We start from the raw sequence: 17,805 nt of genomic DNA on the forward strand, positions 1-17,805 counted from the left end.
TCGTGCCCGAGTACGTGCCAGGTGCGCGCACGCAAAAGAAGCGCTGAAATTCAAAGGCGGAGGCGAGAGGAGGACGGTTTGATGCTGTAAAATAGTTATTTGGGAAACGGTGTACATGTTGGAAGTTGGGTAGTTCACTTTGTCAGGCATATATTAGTCAAGAAACGCACATCAAGGGAGTATACATCGCGGTTTGTTTCACTTCTAAAAGGAAGTGTTTTATTTACAGCTCTTTGGCCGGGCGAATGGACCCCTTTGTCGAGGTAAGCAAACACAGTCGGTTTATTTTTCATAGTTACAATGTTATTTCAGACTGATGTACACTATAACCGTCCTGTCTGTTAAGCTCTATGTGCATTATTTTACGGAAACTTGCTTTTTTTAAGCTTTTCGCTTTATTTTATTGAAGTTCCATCTGATAATTACCGACAGTAGTTGCTTGTTGAATAAACAGTCACGTTTCTTGTTAACTGAGTGGAATATAGTTGGCGTTGAATTTTAGTGATTTTTGAACGTTTTCGCTTTTAAAAGCACAACATATCTCCATTGTTTTAAATAAATCGCGTAGTTAAATTAAACGGATCGTGTTTAAAATGACACGAAACGCCCAATCTACTATAATGTCGGTTGCTGCAAACAAATGTAGCAATGAATGACATCGGGCACTTTCAGGTACGGACTTGCGTGTTTTTATTGTTACGCCATACAGTGTAACGTGTAGGTTTAATGTAAGCAGAGCAGCTGCCAGGAAAACGGTCGCGTTGGTGTTGCGCAGATGTCCGCAGTTCTGCGCGGGTCTGCGCTGCTCCGCCAATGGGATCGCTGGGATTCTGCAGATCTGCGCAGTGTGTTGATCCAGCGGGTGTAACCAGTTCCCTGTGAGATAGAGATCAGCCGAGCGAGCTCCTGAATCCCCGGCTTACTTTTACTTAAAAATAATTAAATATAAAATGAACGCATTGACGCCGCCGTCCTTAAATTAGTTGATACTATACAGTCCATCATTCAAGTGCATAGACGTGATTTTTTTTTTGCGTTTTTTTTCCCCCTAAGCGGAAAGGTTTACCTAGAAGAATTGATGCTGTTTTGAAGGCAAGTGTGTCACACCAAATTGATTTGATGTAGATTTTTCTTCTGTTCACTGACTTTGCATTTAGTTAACTGATACAGATCATCTATATACATGTCTATTTTTGAAAGCATTCTTACTTTACACTATTTTTTCACACCTGCCTAAAACTTTTGCACAGTACTGTACATTATTGAAACATAACGAAAGATATCTTGCATGTAACGCAGCGACGTATTTAAACCTATTCATGACGATTGACATGAATGTGTCTTAAAAAAAATATGCATGTATGCTGATTCAGCAGCCACTGAGTTTCCCAATGTTGATGCACATTGTGGTACCCGTTTGCTGGCAATAACCATCACTCCTGTCATCCAGAAAGTGACGGAGCGCACGCATGCGCGGCAGCTGACCCTGGAGGAGCACAGGGCAGAGCTGATGGAAGGGCAGGAGGCTGGGTTGACGCGGAACCCTTTGAAGAGGCTCAGAGACCCCTTGTCAGACAGTGACGAGAATGTGCCATCTGTAAGTGCTGGTGAGTCCCTCGGATCTGTTCTTTACTGTAACATGATTGTGTAGCCTCCTTTACAGGAAACCTCTTTTTGTTACTCTTGTGTACCTTTTTTATACACCCTGTGATAGTGCTACAGTCTGACCGAATTTCCATATTGTTGCTAAGACATGATGCCTGCTGCTCTGTGCAGAAGTGGAGCTGGTTGGTGACCACCATCCCGAACACTTAGACCTTATGCATATGTTAACCTGACATCGTTGGTTACCTGTCTCTGTACCGAGTGCCATTATTGCTGTTTCAGAGCCTCAGGAATGCTTGAGGAGACGCTGCCACGACGTCAGTGATGATGAGAATCTGAACCCCGTGGAATCCCCCTTGAAGCGCTGCCGCCGCCAGGTTGAAACTGAGATAAAGCCTGACACCCCGGCTATATCCTCCATCACGTCACGCATTGGTGTGCTGGCAGGTCAGGGACCACATTGGGACACTGAAGGTAATAGAGAGGCAGATGCCCCTAGAACTGTCCAAAGGTTGAAATAGGGAAGACTTAATTCAGCCAGAATTTGTCCAAAAAGCCTTTCATGTCATTTGAGAAATTAATTGAACACCTTCTGCTTTCTCATTTTATCACCCATTCATGGTGCCTAATATTGATATTCTGTTCAAGGACAGTTGGGTATTTTTGACCAGCAGTAGAGTTGACAGAATTATAATGTATTACTAGATCTTCCCCCTCTTCATAGCATCATGCTTGCTGATGTTTTGCAGATAATAGTGTGGAGAGTCCCTCCTCTGTGTTCCTCAGAGACGGCCCTGTGGCCCAGCAAAGGAAAAGAGGCCTCTCCACCATCCCCAGTGTCAGTGTTTTTGAGGACGACTCCAGCACTGGGAACGGTCAATTGGATCAAAGCAGAGATCAGGCGGTGCTGGAAACCTCCACCAGAGTGAGTGGAGGGGGGTGGGGGTTGATTTTTCAGAATGGTAACTCCAGAGTAGTAATATAAAATGTTTCCAACTCTGAAAAATTGACAAGTCTGTGCATAATTCCATCATTCACACTTCAATCAATTAATACAAAATAAAGTAAAACAATTGCACCTGAGACCTGCTAATGCTGTGTATCGTAAAAATGCTTTTTACGAAATAACAATTGACATACAGAAGGTGTGATCTTGAACATTTCTCAAACAATTGTCTTGCACTTTCTCTTGTGCCTTCTCTTTCATTAGGGACTTTTCCACAGTTTCTGTGTGAAGGGTGGTGGAGACTCTCTGAATACGTCTGCCAGTGAAAGAAGTCAGAGTTCTGAATTTAGTCTTATAGGTAAGTTTAATATTATTTAGGCAGGCTTCCATATGTAGAGGTAAAGTGAAAGAACTGACTTTTTTTAGCTGACAACTGATTGTTTGAATAGAATAGCCTGTCTTAGGAAGTTAGGAATCCTTTCCTTTTAAAATGGAGCAGTGTCGTCGTCCCCCCACATTAGCTTATTTCAAATAAGACTGAGACTTGAGTTAATCACATTTTGTATTAACATATTTAGAGCTTGCCTTATCCAGCTATGAAGTTCTCCATAGGACAGTCTGTCAATAATTGAACCAGCTATTCTGCATTTGAATGAAAAGATAACTGTAGGTCTTGTGTGGAAGTCTGTACAGATTGTGTTCAGTGACTGATCTGGATCGTTTTTCCCTACCCTTAGGTGAATCAGAGTTTCGCTCTCGAGTGGAGAAGTTCGAGGTGAAGACCCTGGTAGGGGATCCCTTGGTGCCTACCTCTCGCCCCCGCTCCCTGTCTTCCATGGCCAGGGCCATCCAGGAGAAGCTGCTGAATAGCGAAGTGCCCAGTGCCTCCAAAGCTAATCGCCTTCGCAAGGTGAGTTTTGGAGAGAATTCTCCTACAAATATATTTTGGGGTCTGAATTCGGCACAGGTGGTAATTCACTTTTGTCTTGCCTGCATTACACCTTTTGAGTCTAGGGTTTCTGTTTGCCTTTGTCCAAAAGTGAAATTATATTGATAGTGGTCAGTGTCTGACTTATGAGATTTTATGGAAACCTTATGGACACACGTTGAGTTTGTTGTGTTTTTGGTGCAGGAGCGAGAGGAGGAGCTGCGCTTGGTGAGGTCACAGTCTAAGGGTGACAACATCTGGCTGAAGAAGAATGGGGAAAATACTCCGCTGTCAGAGGATAGTGGGGTAAGCTGGGAAGGCTGACAGCCAAGCGGTTATACCATTCATGTGCAAAAACAGTGTTCATATTTTATACAACTTCATGTGTGTGTGTTCACAATTTGTGAAATTTTAAATGGACTTGTTACTCTTTCATTTATTTTAAAATGTGTTAAGTTTCTTTAAATAATGATGCTTGTATATTGCAATAGAAAACCTAACTTGAACAGTAACTGAAAAAGCAATAGATAATTTTGTACTTGCTATAATGGAACACACGCATCCTCATTATCCTGTACAGTAACAAATAGAGCAAAAATGTCTGTTTGGCTTTGGGGATGCTAAATGAAGATTGTTTTAGGTTATCCAGGGTATGCCTCAAAAAATAAAAAGGAGCAGGAGAACACAATGGCCACCCCTCTATCAGTTAGATGTAAGTTTATTGCTGGTATGGGATTGGTGTTTATTATGGGCACATTAAATGATTTAAGTGTTCAGTTTTTTTTTTTTTTTTAATAACTGCTATTATCTAGTTCTTAATTTTCATAGAAAATAACATCTAAAGCTCTCTGCTTTGACAAAACAAAAAATAAACCTTTGAGACAAGTACTATACTATGCTATTCTGTTCTTGAAGACTTGTAAAGAGAAATGCAGCAGCTTGACCGCTTATTGGATTTAGATCATATTTACAGCTCACCCTTTGCTCCAGGCTTTGGAATTAGTTTTGCACATTTGTAAGGCATGACGGAGTGATTGAGAGATCTCTTATTCATGTCTTGTTTTTATTAACCACAATTAATGCTTGCCTTTCCAGAAATCTTGCCCCTTTATATAACTCCACTTTAAGTTAAAGAATTAGAAAAAAAAAAACCTGAAATCAAAAGGGATTGACTGTTTTTAGTTTTGTACTGAACATGAACATTTAAATCCCACACAGTTGTCCTTTTTAATGCATGCTTTCTTCACTTCCTTGTAGTACTGTTTATCCCCCACTTTTCAATAGTCTTGGTTTCACCGGGCTTCTGTAATCTATTTTGCACAGTTGCAGATGTATAAGGTGTATGGGGTTCTAGAGTTGAGTGTTTTTGCTCCTCTGGGATTGAAGGCAGCACTAGTCACCACCTACCCACAGAGCTTTGTCCTTGATTCCGTATCTCTTGGGTCTGTCCATGAGCTGGGTGTTTCCACAAATAATGGCTGTAGCTGTTGATGTGACCTGCTGTAGAGCGAGGAGCCTCAGACGTGCCAAGACGAGACCATCAGCAGCGAAGTGTCCTTACAGCTGCAGGATGACAGTGTGGCCGAGTCCCCCACAGAGATGACCTCCTGTGCTGGTGAAAAACAGCCAAAGCATGATGGTAAGGTGCTGGATAGAAGCCAGTTAAATCTTCCTAAATGTACATGTTTTCTACTGTATCCAACTATTAAACTCTTTGCTTTTTCTCTCATGCTATTGATGCACATTCATATGAGATGGTAAATGTTAAGGATCATTCCTCCATATATCCATGTAACCTATTTGTCAGAATTAATGTTCTATATTTCTAAGATTTCCTGTTGCATAAAGAGATAATCGACCAGGATCTCTAGGATCTTTCATATGAGAGAAATATATTTATCAGATAATGTTTTACATAATCCCTATTGTTTTTGGTGCTGAGAAACCTGTGTCACCAACAGTTCTTTTGATTTTGGTCTCAGCAGCCTGGCTACAGAAAGTTGTTTTGAGAGCTAATCGGTGATGCAGAATCATAGAATGAAGTTCCACATCATTGTGATTGCATGCATTTTTGATTTGAAATACAAAGTCTTCATGTGCAGCAGACTGCAATTTTGCACATTTTACACACGTTGTGTATGTCAAAGCAATGTCAAAATGTTTCGGCATTATATTTTCCAGCACAATGTAAAATTGGCAGATAATGTTTTAACTGTCTATGGGACAGTTTTATAAATAGTTATAGTTTCACTATTGTTCATTTAATAGGTGTGGGTAACGGTTCGCTATAAGTAAAGTACTTATTGTATCTGTAGCCGATGTGATAAAACTGGTGTAGTTTTGCAAATGTTTATTGAAGCTTTGTGGTTTTGAGTACTTGGATGGGTTTGTTGTCTGTGTGCACAGGCTGACACCGCAAGGTTTTTCTTAGTAACATAAATTTTGATCTCTATCACATCCTTTCATTTATCTTTTCTTTCCATTGTTTTTTTTTTCTTCCTGCATTGTGAGTCACCTTTTGTTTTATTTTTTCCCTCCCCAGTTGGTTTGCCAGGTTAAAGCGATTGGCAGTGTTTCAAGGGGTCGCTCATTTCTATGTTTATGCTGGTTGGCCTTTTATTGCTTACTGCAGGCAAAATGTTGATTTTAACAGCGTCCGTATATTACTTCAGACTCCACTGTAAATGGGCCACATGAAGAGGAGGCCACTCAGAGTCAGAAGAAAGTGACCTTTGTCTTGGAGCCAGAAATGATTGGTGACCGGTCTTACTCAGAGGCAGACCTACAGGAGAGTGAGAGGAAGGAGAGTGGCACAGGTGAGGATTTACACTACTTGTTAGTTTCTTTTAGTAATGGAGCAGTCAAGGGGAAAAGCTAAAGGACACTCAATTCGGTAAAAAGTAATTTGACTATAAATACCATTGCATGTTAATTTTGAATTCGTACTTGTTCAAAGATTAACATTCAAAAGTATGTATAAAAATGCTATGCTCACTCGGTTAGTTATTGGCAATTAACCCCCCCCTCCACCTAAGTCTGTCAGGTTCCCTCAATCCATATCCTTTTAGTTTCAGAGTTGGAGTTGAGCTCCCAGGAGGAGATGAACAGCTCAGAGATAATCGATCAGATATTTGATGGTGTGCTGGACACCTCTGAGGAGGAAGAGGAGGATCAGGGGTCAAAGGGCACTGATAACTGCCCAAGCTCGGGGGTAGAAACTGCAGAGGAGGGACAGCTAGGGGAGCCACAGGAAGACGAAGAGAAAGCAGGACGGAGTTGTGACCAAAGGCAGGTGTCAGCGGAGGAGGAGGCTGGTAGCGGGAAGCATGAGGACAGTGATGATGAGCTCTTGCTTCCTCCAGGCTCCATTCTGTCTCCTTTAACGAAGTCTGTCGAGGCTGTTACACCGCTGGTAAGACTCCTAGTTTTCCAATCCCTTTCTGCCTGCATCTCGGTCTCCCTATAGCCCCTTTTATTTAACACATTTGTTTAAATCAGTCTTATTAAATATCTATACATGGTTTTTCTCAAGACGAATGTAATTGAGGGAGATTTAATAAATGTTGTCCTAGGTATTGTAATAAGATATTAACATTGTACCAATGGGAGATCCTGTTAAAAAATAAATGCATTTAATGTATTTTTTAATTATAACAGTCATCCATGTAAGTAGACTAATGCTTTAGTAACCAGGTATCTTTTTTGTAAAGCAGTTCAGGTGAAAATGGCCTAATATGTGTCTCTCCCTGTCAGAGACTGGTGTCCAGTGACCTGGCTGGCTCCAGCCCTTTCCTAATGATCCCCCTGGAGCTCCGGGCTGAGTCCTCCGAGAACGCCGCTCCTATGTACAGGTGAGCACCGGCTGCACGGAACAACCTGCTTTCCTTCACATTGATAATGGAGTTATGGAGTTGATATTTAGATACACTACCGTTCAAAAGTTTGGGGTCACTTAGAAATGTCCTTGTTTTCTAAAGAAAAGCAATGTTTTTTGTCCATTATAATAACATCAAATTGATCAGAAATACAGTGTAGACATTGTTAATGTTGTAAATGACTATTGTAGCTGGAAACAGCTGATCTGTAATGGAATATCTACATAGGCGTACAGAGGCCCATTATCAGCAACCATCAGTCCTCTGTTCCATTGGCACGTTGTTTGCTAATCCAAGTTAATAATTTTAAAGGCTAATTGATCATTAAAGAAAACCCTTTTACAATTATGTTAGCACAGCTTAAAACTGTTGTGCTGGTTAAAGAAGCAATAAAACTGGCCTTCCTTAGACTAGTTGAGTATCTGGAGCGTCGGCAATTGTGGGTTCAATTACAGGTTCAAAATGGCCAGAAACTAACTTTCTTCTGAAACTCGTCAGTCTATTCTTGTTCTGAGAAATGAAGGCTGTTCCATGAGAGAAACTGCCAAGAAACTGAAGATCTCATACAACGCTGTGTACAACTCAAACAGCGCAAACTGGCTCTAACCTGAATAGAAAGAGGAGTGGGAGGCCCCGGTGCACAACTGAGCAAGAGGACACATACATTAGTGTCTAGTTTGAGAAATAGACGCCTCACAGGTCCTCAACTGGCAGCTTCATTCAATAGTACCCGTCAACGTCAACATTGAAGAAGTGACTCCGGGATGCTGGCCTTCTAGGCAGAGTTGCAAAGAAAAGTCATATCTCAGACTGGCCAATAAAAAGAAAAGATTAAGATGGGCAAAAGAACACAGACACAGACAGAGGAAGACTGAAAAAAAGTGTTATGGACAGACGAATCTAAGTTTGAGGTGTTCGGATCACAAAGGAGAACATTTGTGAGACGCAGACCAAACAAAAAGATGCTGGAGGATTGCTTGACACCATCTGTCAAGTATGGTGGAGGCAATGTGATGGTCTAGGGGTGCTTTGGTGGTGGAAAAGTGGGAGATTTGTACAGGGTAAAAGGGAAGACTCACTCCATTTTGCAAAACAATTCCATACCCTGTGGACGGCGCTTGATTGGAGACAATTTCCTCCTACAACACAACAATGACCCAAAGCACAGCTCCAAACTATGCAAGAACTCTGTAGGAAAGAAGGAGCTCTGCTGGTATTCTGTCTATAAAGGAGTGGCCAGCACAGTCACCTGATCTCAACCCTATTGAGCTGTTGTGGGAACAGGTTGACTGTATGAAGTGCCCATCCAGCCAATCCAACTTGTGGGAGGTGCTTCAGGAAGCATGGGGTGAATTCTCTTCAGATATCCTCAACAAATTGACAGCTAGAATACCAAAAGTCTGCAAGGCTGTAATTGCTGCAAATGGAGGATTCTTTGACGAAAGCAAAGTTTGAAGGACACGATTATTATGACAATTAAAAATAATTATTTCTAATATTGTCAATGACTATTTCCTATTCAAACTAATTTCATGTATGTTTTCATGGAAAACGAGGACATTCTAAGTGACCCCAAACTTTTGAATGGTAGTGTATATGGAAAAAACTTGACTTAAACATTCTTAAGATGATAACCGTAAAATGTTACTTATTAAAAGTACATTAACTTATTGTCTTTTCCTCTGAAGTATCGATGCCTATCGGAACCAGCGACAAACCGCTGTGAATGCCATCCAGAGTTTGACTCCTACTACTCGGAAGATGACAACGGAGCAACCCTCTACCAAACAGCCTCTCAATGTGAAGGAAAAGATCAGGGTGAGAGTTTTGTGCAGTGAAAAATTAAGGGTTTGAGTTTTTTGTTGTTGGCATCGTCCAAATCCCCTTTAAATTGTCATATTACTCATCGAGGAAAAAGTTGTGATGATTCTGGAAACCATCCACTGATGGAGTCTAGTGTGTCTCATCCATTTTCCTTCCTATTCCTGAAATAGATTCTAGCAGTTTCTCTGTCCCCCCCATCCCGTGCTTTTGCAGATGCTGAATGAAGAAATTGGTAAACTGCAGACCATCATGCAGCAGACCAGCCAGGCGCTGAACTGCTGCACGGATGAGGAGCATGGCAAGGGCTCCTTGGAGGAGGCAGAGGCTGAGAAACTGTTGCTGGTCTCTAGTGAGTCACTTCCTGTTCCATTGCTTTTGCTTCTTCTGGGAGTAGAATCAAGTGTTTGTATATGATAATAAGTCAAATTAGGACTCTCATACATGTACCATAGGTGTATAGTAAGGATCCCTGTTGCTCTCATCACGTGCCTGAGTAATAATTAGGCATGTAACGATTCACTCAACTCATGATGAAGATGCGATACGATTCACGATACTGGTTTCATGATACGATTTTCTCGACAAAATGCTGCACATTTCTTTGTGAAATTGTCAAATAACAATCCTAAATTGAAATTTTAAAACAAATCCCAAGTGAAATAAATAAATAATACAAATCTCTTTATATAAACAAACTAAGGCTTTGCCTGTGCTCTTTCCTAGCTTGGAATTTCTTTCACATGATTTTTTTTAAAGAAATATCATCATATCCACGTTTTCCGTCAGAAGCTGAGTTCTTATTCACATTCACAATGTCCCCTGCTGATGAAAATACCCTTTCACTAGGGACAGAGGTGGCTGGTATGCAGAGGTATGCTTTTGCTAAACTGGAGGGCAGTGGGTACAGCCTAGCATTCTCTTTCCACCACTTGAGTGGACAGCCAGTGGCGTCATTAGACCTGGCTTAAGCCCTGGATCTTTTGATCCAATTCCAATAATATTTTTGTACTCCGATTATTTACCATAACGGCATTGCTGCGCGATTATATACAGACATCTACTTGCGTGTCTTGCAATCATTCTAAAACACCGTCGGCACCCAGGAGCTCTGCATCTTGAAGTCCCTTCTCTTTTCTACTCGCTAGCTTAAAACATGGACAAGAAACTTATCGCAGTCTCTGGCTTCATACCAAGATATATAATTCTAAAAATGGATGCATGGAAGAATGTTTCAGTGATCGTTGGGGTCACGGGTGAGTGATACATGCATAACATAATGAAGTAAATTGCTATTTGAACATTGACAAATCATTGACTTGGCATCGTGTTGATATGTAATACATGTTTAGTAGTGGAGTCACAAATAACAAATACATATTAATAATTGCAGAGACTGTTTCCCCTATATTTTCAGGTAGCTGTGGAAACTATAACCATGACCAGTACATCCCTACTTGATCCTTAACTGTTATTGCACGAATAGGATCGTTAGACCACATGTGAGTCAACGTGAAATTAATGAGTTGAGCTGCTAAACCATTTTATTATGTGATTTTAGTTTCCAAGAGAATGTTTAGCCCCTCTGTATGCAGAACTACACACAAACACTATTGTATTGAAATTACATACAGAACGCAATCTATATACTGAGGTGCACAATGTTTGTTTATAAAAGTTGAGGAGAGCAAGAAAAGATGGAGCTCCAGGAGTGTTTATTTTTTGTGGGAATGCAACCCATTTGTGTGTTTAGGTTTGCCTTCATTTTACTGTTGACAAAAATAAAATGCACGTAGGGTAACGCTACAACTTGCTCGCTCCATCGTGCCTGTAAAGCGAGGTCAAAGTATACAGCTTCAGTGCCCCTGCCGTTTAAAACGTGTATTGCGATTCGTTTAACACCTCAACCGACTTGAATAGTCACATTTTCATTGATTTTCATCCTGTTCGGAGTGCATTGTTACATCCCAGTAATAATCCCTTGTTTGCTGTTATTTTGGGGGACAAACTTCTTCATTTGTGTTAAAGTTCTCTCAGGTTGGCCCTGTAAGAGCTCTTCATTCTGTGTCCCCACAGTGGAGAAGCGCCTCTCCCTGCTGTCTGAGATGAGCCATCTGAAGGAGCTGGGAGCCAACGCTCAGTCAGTGCAGCTGAGCTCAGATCCAGCCGTCCAGGAGCCCTGCAGAGGCACTGTGTGCATATCTGACGTGCGGCTCCCTCTCAAAGTGGAGTTTGTCTGCTCTGCACGCGCCAAGACAGGTAAGCCTCCACATTGTCAATGGGTTTACTTTGCTATGTGTTGTTCTCTGGGCCAAATTCACACTTCACACGGGTATACCTGTGTATACCTCATGATAACCCAGTTGTACAGTTTTTTCTCTCTTGGGTAACATCAGCTGTAATAGTTATAAATTTGATCCTGCTTTGAATAAATAATGTATCTTGGGCCAAGTGGCAGTTTTTATTATTTTCATTAGTCTAGTTGTTAATGCTTACTTCCCTTCCGTCTCTGCAGGGAGACCGAGCCACTATTTCTTTGTCCTGATCCGCTATGGTTCCAACAACATAGTAGCAACCCCCCTTGCCACTGCTGAAGATGCCCAGAATGGGGACACGATTGCCTTCCCAACCTCTGTCACTCTGTGAGTGCACACTGCCCTGCATGGTTTCCTGTGGTTTTTCAGATGCTTTTTAAACATGTTGAGGTAGATCAAGTTAAATGTATAGAGTGGACATCTTTCTCTGGTCGTATTCATTTCCTCTTCTCTTCATTGCAGGCAGGACATTCGCTCAAGCTTTGAAATTGATGTGGAGGTTTATAGTTTGGTGAGTCAGAGTCAGAATTCCTGTCAATTTATTTTACCACTTTTGTTAGATTTTCGCCTTGTTTTTAAATTTAATGTTTATGGTGACTAAGGTGGTAGTTATAAATTGGGCGCTTGATGGAAGGGAAGGCAGGAATAACTCTGGGGAATCTTCCATTCACTCGGTCCTCTGGACTTGCTATTTGTGTCTTTCAGTCCCAAACCGGAAGCACACATCATACTGAAAGGAGGTCTACAAAATCTAAGGTGAGTGATCTTCAAGCACCTCAACAATGGAAGTAAAAGACTGGAAAGTGCTTAACTAGCGGGCGAAGGTTGAGAGGTAGTGTGATATAATATACAGAAGAATAAATGGTGAACTCTTACTGCTCATTACTTTAAATTAAATTGTTAGCTCAGAATTCACAGTACTGGTGCTGCCTGCTTAAGAAAATGCTACAAAATTGGCATCAATGAAAATACTAAGTTTTAGTTTTGTTTTGTTTTGTTTTTTTCCCCTGCCACAGGTCACACCTAGGAAGCTGCTTTCCACCAAAAGTGTAAGTTGCTTTTTATTATACTGTCCTCTGTGCTTATGTTTTCAAACAGCAGTTGTATGATTTGATGTTAGTTAAAATAGGTAAATCTTAAGTTTATATTCTTTCCTTTCCACAGAAATCACATCCAAGCCAGTCGTGTAAGTTTGCATTTCCTTTTTAATGGCTAAATGTCATTCAGCTCATCTTCATTATTCAGAAATGTGGGGTGCATTCTGTGCTTCCAGATCATAATAAAACATTTTCTCCAATTGTTTTAGCAGCAACACTTTCAGCTATGGGGGTCTCCATTCGCAACAGTAACTTTTCCCTTGTGGGGTCTCACAAGATTACACTGACATCCCTGGGTCAGAACAAGTTCCCTCTGGATAAGGTGAGCTGGCATTTGCACAGAGACTGTAATACACAAACTCGAAACCATAGTTTCAGTAGTGCATAAGCTGAAAAATTTGTTGAAGAAAATATTGAAATGTGTTCATCCAGGTCCACATCGGAGTGAATTTCTCATGGGAGGACAAAAGAGTCATAAGTGATTAAGTAAATATATATAGGAGCTTTGCTTACACAATGCTTTTCTTGGGTGTAAACCTAGTTTAACTTTTCCTTTAGCATTTTAATAAACCATTGGGCTGTGTAATTATACTGCTCTAAAAAGGGAACACTTAACATTGATTTCTGAACTTGGAGTGTTCCCTTAATTTTTTTGAGCAGTATATTTATTAGTGACTTTTTGTTAAGTCATACATGTTTTTAAACTATTTCCAGTAAATCTTAAGTCCCAGCAACAGACTAAAAGTGCCTTTATTATACATCTCATAGTAAACAATATTTTGTTAAAATTTAAGAATTTGAATGTAAATTGCATACATATATATCTTTTAATGTACTCTCATACAAGTCTAAAACACTTAATTTTTCCAAAGGGATATTATGCATTTTTAGATTCCTTTTGAAATATAATTTAACATGTATGTGACAATCTTGTGAATTTGTGCTTTTTTCCTAGGTCATTTAAGGTTCTTTGTATAAATCCAATATTTTTGGTTTCAATTCCCCTCAGTTTTAACCTTCACTATAAATGCAAGAATATGGCGTATCGGCAAGGTTACGTTAACATGTAATATATTGTCTGTTTGTTCTAATTCATTCTGTTCCGTTTAAACAAATGTTTAAAAAATAATAATAATCCTGATGACTATTAGATGCATTTGACTGCTTAATTTATGTATTTTTCCCTAAAAGCTAAAGGCACCTTTTGTGATGGGTTATTATAACACTAACATGTTGAAATGAGTCCTTGAGACCTTGGTGGAGGGACTCTTGATTTGATTAAATGGAGAAGTACAAAGCCAGGCTGTAATTTCAGCACTGAAACCATTTAGCTAACAACTGAAGACGAAACTGCTTTTGGCACTAATGGGATAAATACCCAGCAACACAGCCAGATCTGTAACTCAATTAACAGGTGTCAGTCTGCTCTAACTCAACAAACCTGAAGGATTGGCGTTTTGTTATTGTAATCTCTGTGCTTCGAAAGGCAGAAAAGTCGTCGCATTAACAAACTGTCATGCTGTGGTGTGGAAAGCCAGGGAATTTGGGTTTTCTGTGCCATGACCTTCTGTGGTGTTCACCGGTGCTCCAGTCTCATCACAATTCAACTTTCTGGTGATTAAAATCTCTTCTTGTTTTCTCTCTCTTTCTCTCTTCACTGTAGATGAAGTTTGATGGCAAAGTCAGAAAGCTACTGGGAGATGAGTTTCAGGAGAAGGTTTTAATGGTTTTCAGACACTAAACGCTAACCACGTGCTTTGCCCTGAATAATCTACAGTGTGGTTTATGCTTGCTTGCTTGCTTTACAATACACATTTATAAGCCACTAGATTATCAATTTTTCTACCACATTCTATGAATTATTAATTTCAGTTTTCAATTAGACCTGTTTGTATTTTAATCCTGTACATTTTTAAACCCAAATTTAGATTAATGCATTTCATAAATGTGGAAGAAAATGCCCTCTTGCCCTTGTAAACTAGTGGCTATGAACTGAGACTTAACCAACTGAAACAAATAGTGCCTCTTGATGCACAAATCAAAAATAAAAAAAGCTTTTGTCTCATTTATGCCCATCTATAGACTGTAGCCTCTAATTATTTCTGCCATGTGCCTGCTCCTCTGCGTGTGATTTTTCTGTTGGTCTCATAAATTGTCTTCTGACTGCTTTGTCGCTTTCATTACCTGCACATGAGGTGTGTATTAAAGCATTAGTAACTTAATGCAATTTTTTCTCAGGTTCCATTCCTATCCCCACTGGAAGGGAATATCTACCTGCGTCTCGAATACCAGAGTCATTCCTGCATCGAGCACAAGGGTTTCTTGGTAAGACTGGGTGCTACTGCTACTATTATCTGTAGACAGCTATAAATATTATGCAAGTCTTTAATTTTAAGTAAGAAGCAAATGGGAATTTCCAAACTTTATAAATTTTTTCACTGCTTTTAATACCAATATCAGCCTCTCTTGGTCCCTCTGTTTCTCTCAGACCATGTTTGAAGACATCAGTGGATTTGGAGCATGGCACCGGCGCTGGTTCTCTCTACAGGGGAGCAGCCTGTCCTACTGGAACTACCCCAACGACGAACGCAGCAAGGTGCTTTTACGATTCTGCCTTTTTCTCCATGACCGTTTTGACATCTCAATGGTGTGTGGGCAGCGTTGTAATCTCTCTCCCTTTCGGGTTCACATTAGGCTGCAGTTGAGTGCATTAATCTGGCAAACTGCACTAGCTCGTGTGTGAAGCCCGTGCAGAGAGACTCGTGTGCTCGTCCCAACACCTTTGAGCTGGTCGGTGCGCGGACACTGTGTAAGGACGACCGTGAGATACTGGCCAAGTAAGAGCTCATTAAAGTTCACCTTTGTTTACACAGTGATTCTCATTTAGATCTCCAGGATGATGTGGTAGATTTCGGGGGTCTTTAAAGGCTGTCCATCTGTGCCCCAGGTGCTGGTTCTCCGCTGACACTAAAGAGGAGCGGGAGGAGTGGATTGAGAAGCTAAATCAGTCGCTGCTGGATCACAGAACCTGGAACCCGGCAGTGTCTGGGACCTCCACCCAGCCAGACGCCGCCTTCTCCAGTGTCCATTGCCGGGAGAGCATGTTGTAACCCATGTGATTTGGACCGTCCGATTTCCTAAGTCATACACTACATTTAGTAAGGTTTTTTGGGGGACTGTGGTGGTAATTTGAGTAAAGGCCTGAGATTAAATGTTAAAGCTCCATCTCTTTAGCTTTAATCTGTTCTTTATAACCAAACATGAAACACTGAAGGAAACTATTAGCTGATCTACTTTAAGCTTTAAAAAAAAATCCTAGATGCTACTTAATCCTCTGAGAGATTCAGTCATTTTGTTCTGAGCACTTAGGCATAGTGCAGTTATCTGTATGTATACGTGTTTTTTAATGTTGAAAATGTGGGGAAATATAGACCAAATCACTAGGACTAATTTCTTCATGATTTCATACTGAAGCCAAGAGTTGTCCAGTTTATTTTCTTGTCTTCTTACAGCAGTTGGATACAAAGAATGAATGCATGAATGGTATTATTGACCAGTTTTAAAGAGCATATGAAGGGGAATTACCAGATGTGTCAAATAAACAAACCTGGTCTGTTTTTAGTTCATATTACTCAAGAATTAATGTTTTCTTGTAGGTCATTTATTTGAGTGATCCCTGAAATAGGCAGTTACTGATTTTGGATGACATGTCCGTGACTGTGGTTGTGATAACCTTTAATTATACATAAACATCACAGTCCAGTCATGCCTGTTCTCGTAAAAATACTATTATTTCAGTGAGGAGTTTGATTTTTTTATTTCTTATTCTTTGAGATTTTATGCTTTGAATTCCCCCACTGTTCTCTGAAAGGTAGGTTTTGTCTTTCCCCTTTTGTTCTCTATGGTTTTTGTAGATAAATACGTAGAAAACTGTGGTGATGTAATGGGACATTGAATTAAAGAAAGGGTTGCTTTCCATTTCAACTGAATTATAAGAGCCTTTGAGATTGCTATTCTAACTCTTTCTGCTGTCTATAGAACACTAACTTTTTACTCTCCTTTGTATGTGTTCCTATGCATACTTTTAGTTGAACCAGTTGCTTTTGTATATAATTTATGTAATCGTCAATCAAACAAATCAGGGAATGCTTGTGCCAAGATCCTGCAGTTCAGTATATCGGAGACTTTTGACATTCTGATATGGAATATTACTCTTGACTGGTAATAGTCCTTTCTTGTTTTGTCAGAAATTTATATTAATTTTCAATTTATTCAAATCTTAAGTAGGTCACTACCCTAGAGACGTCCAGGCTGTAAGTCTGGTTTAATTGTCTTCTATTGAAAGCATCTTGATGCCATTACAGCACTAGGCTTAAGACGACACGGAAGAGACTACATTACAAGTGAATGAGTACGCTGTTCTGTATTACAGCATGGTCTAATCTTATTGAAGGCATAATACTATGTTTGGTTAATCTGTAATGATCAGTATGCACTTTTCTGAGTTGGGGTTCTATTCTGTATTAATTGAAGTGTGGTTTCTCTGAACTTTTTGTTTTTGGTACAATTTTGGGAGAAATGTATATAATCTTAAAGATAAGTAATGGCAGTATGTCCCACCATTGTTGTAACACTAACTGATGCATGATATCAACCATTTATGAAAACGCTACGGATGGCCACAGATTTCTGAAGCTGCCAGGGTGTTGCACACTGCCCATGGTTACAGTATGTCTTGGAAAGCTGATAATTGAATATGCTAAACACTTCCTTGTGAACCTTTGGTTTTGAATATGTACATGTCATGTGTATGTCTGATTCCTTTATATGTATACCTCCTGTGCAATCTATAAAGACAAATTTAATAAAAACTGCTTGTTTGCATAATTGCAACTGACTTCGACATTTCTGGTCTTTCATTTCCAAAAGCCATGGGGGACACAGTAAAGGCATGTCGGCAAATTCAAAGCAAACCAGAAGTACTCGTGGAGTGCTGGGATTCATGGTGATCATTTTATATCCTAATGAAATTGACTGTTACAATCCACATGGGGGCGCTGTAAGCAACCGTCTTTAGTGTTCAAACGTTTCATATAAAATACGAATTGTAAATTATGCACTTATGAAATAAATAGCACAGAGGTAAATGTAATTATATATAATTATAAAGTTTATACTCCCGCCTTTCATTATCGGAGGTTACATGACTAACTTAAAC

The 17,805-nt window shown here is 40.1% G+C and overlaps 1 protein-coding gene across 5 annotated transcripts; it reads left to right on the forward strand.

Moving 5' to 3' along the window:
- The first annotated feature begins 32 nt into the window (after positions 1–32).
- anln2 (anillin, actin binding protein 2) lies at positions 33–17,484 on the forward strand. 5 transcript variants are annotated; one of them, XM_066713873.1, is made up of 26 exons: positions 33–263; positions 1,451–1,607; positions 1,888–2,079; positions 2,355–2,530; positions 2,816–2,909; positions 3,289–3,461; positions 3,684–3,785; positions 4,120–4,191; positions 4,986–5,118; positions 6,152–6,295; positions 6,548–6,891; positions 7,233–7,330; positions 9,043–9,172; positions 9,392–9,527; positions 11,252–11,434; positions 11,691–11,817; positions 11,953–12,001; positions 12,196–12,246; positions 12,507–12,539; positions 12,655–12,676; positions 12,797–12,909; positions 14,251–14,304; positions 14,826–14,912; positions 15,076–15,183; positions 15,282–15,424; positions 15,535–17,484. In XM_066713873.1, the coding sequence occupies exons 1-26, from the start codon at positions 246–248 to the stop codon at positions 15,695–15,697; spliced, it is 3,102 nt and encodes a 1,033-aa protein (XP_066569970.1). In that variant the 5' UTR covers positions 33–245; the 3' UTR covers positions 15,698–17,484. The 5 variants fall into 5 exon arrangements, with proteins under 5 accessions (XP_066569970.1, XP_066569971.1, XP_066569972.1 ...); XM_066713874.1 differs by having other exon boundaries at positions 12,800–12,909; XM_066713875.1 differs by lacking the exon at positions 14,251–14,304.
- The last annotated feature ends 321 nt before the right edge of the window (positions 17,485–17,805 follow it).

The sequence above is a fragment of the Amia ocellicauda genome, chromosome 9, assembly GCF_036373705.1.
Source record: "Amia ocellicauda isolate fAmiCal2 chromosome 9, fAmiCal2.hap1, whole genome shotgun sequence".
NCBI classification, from domain to species: Eukaryota; Metazoa; Chordata; class Actinopteri; order Amiiformes; family Amiidae; genus Amia; species Amia ocellicauda.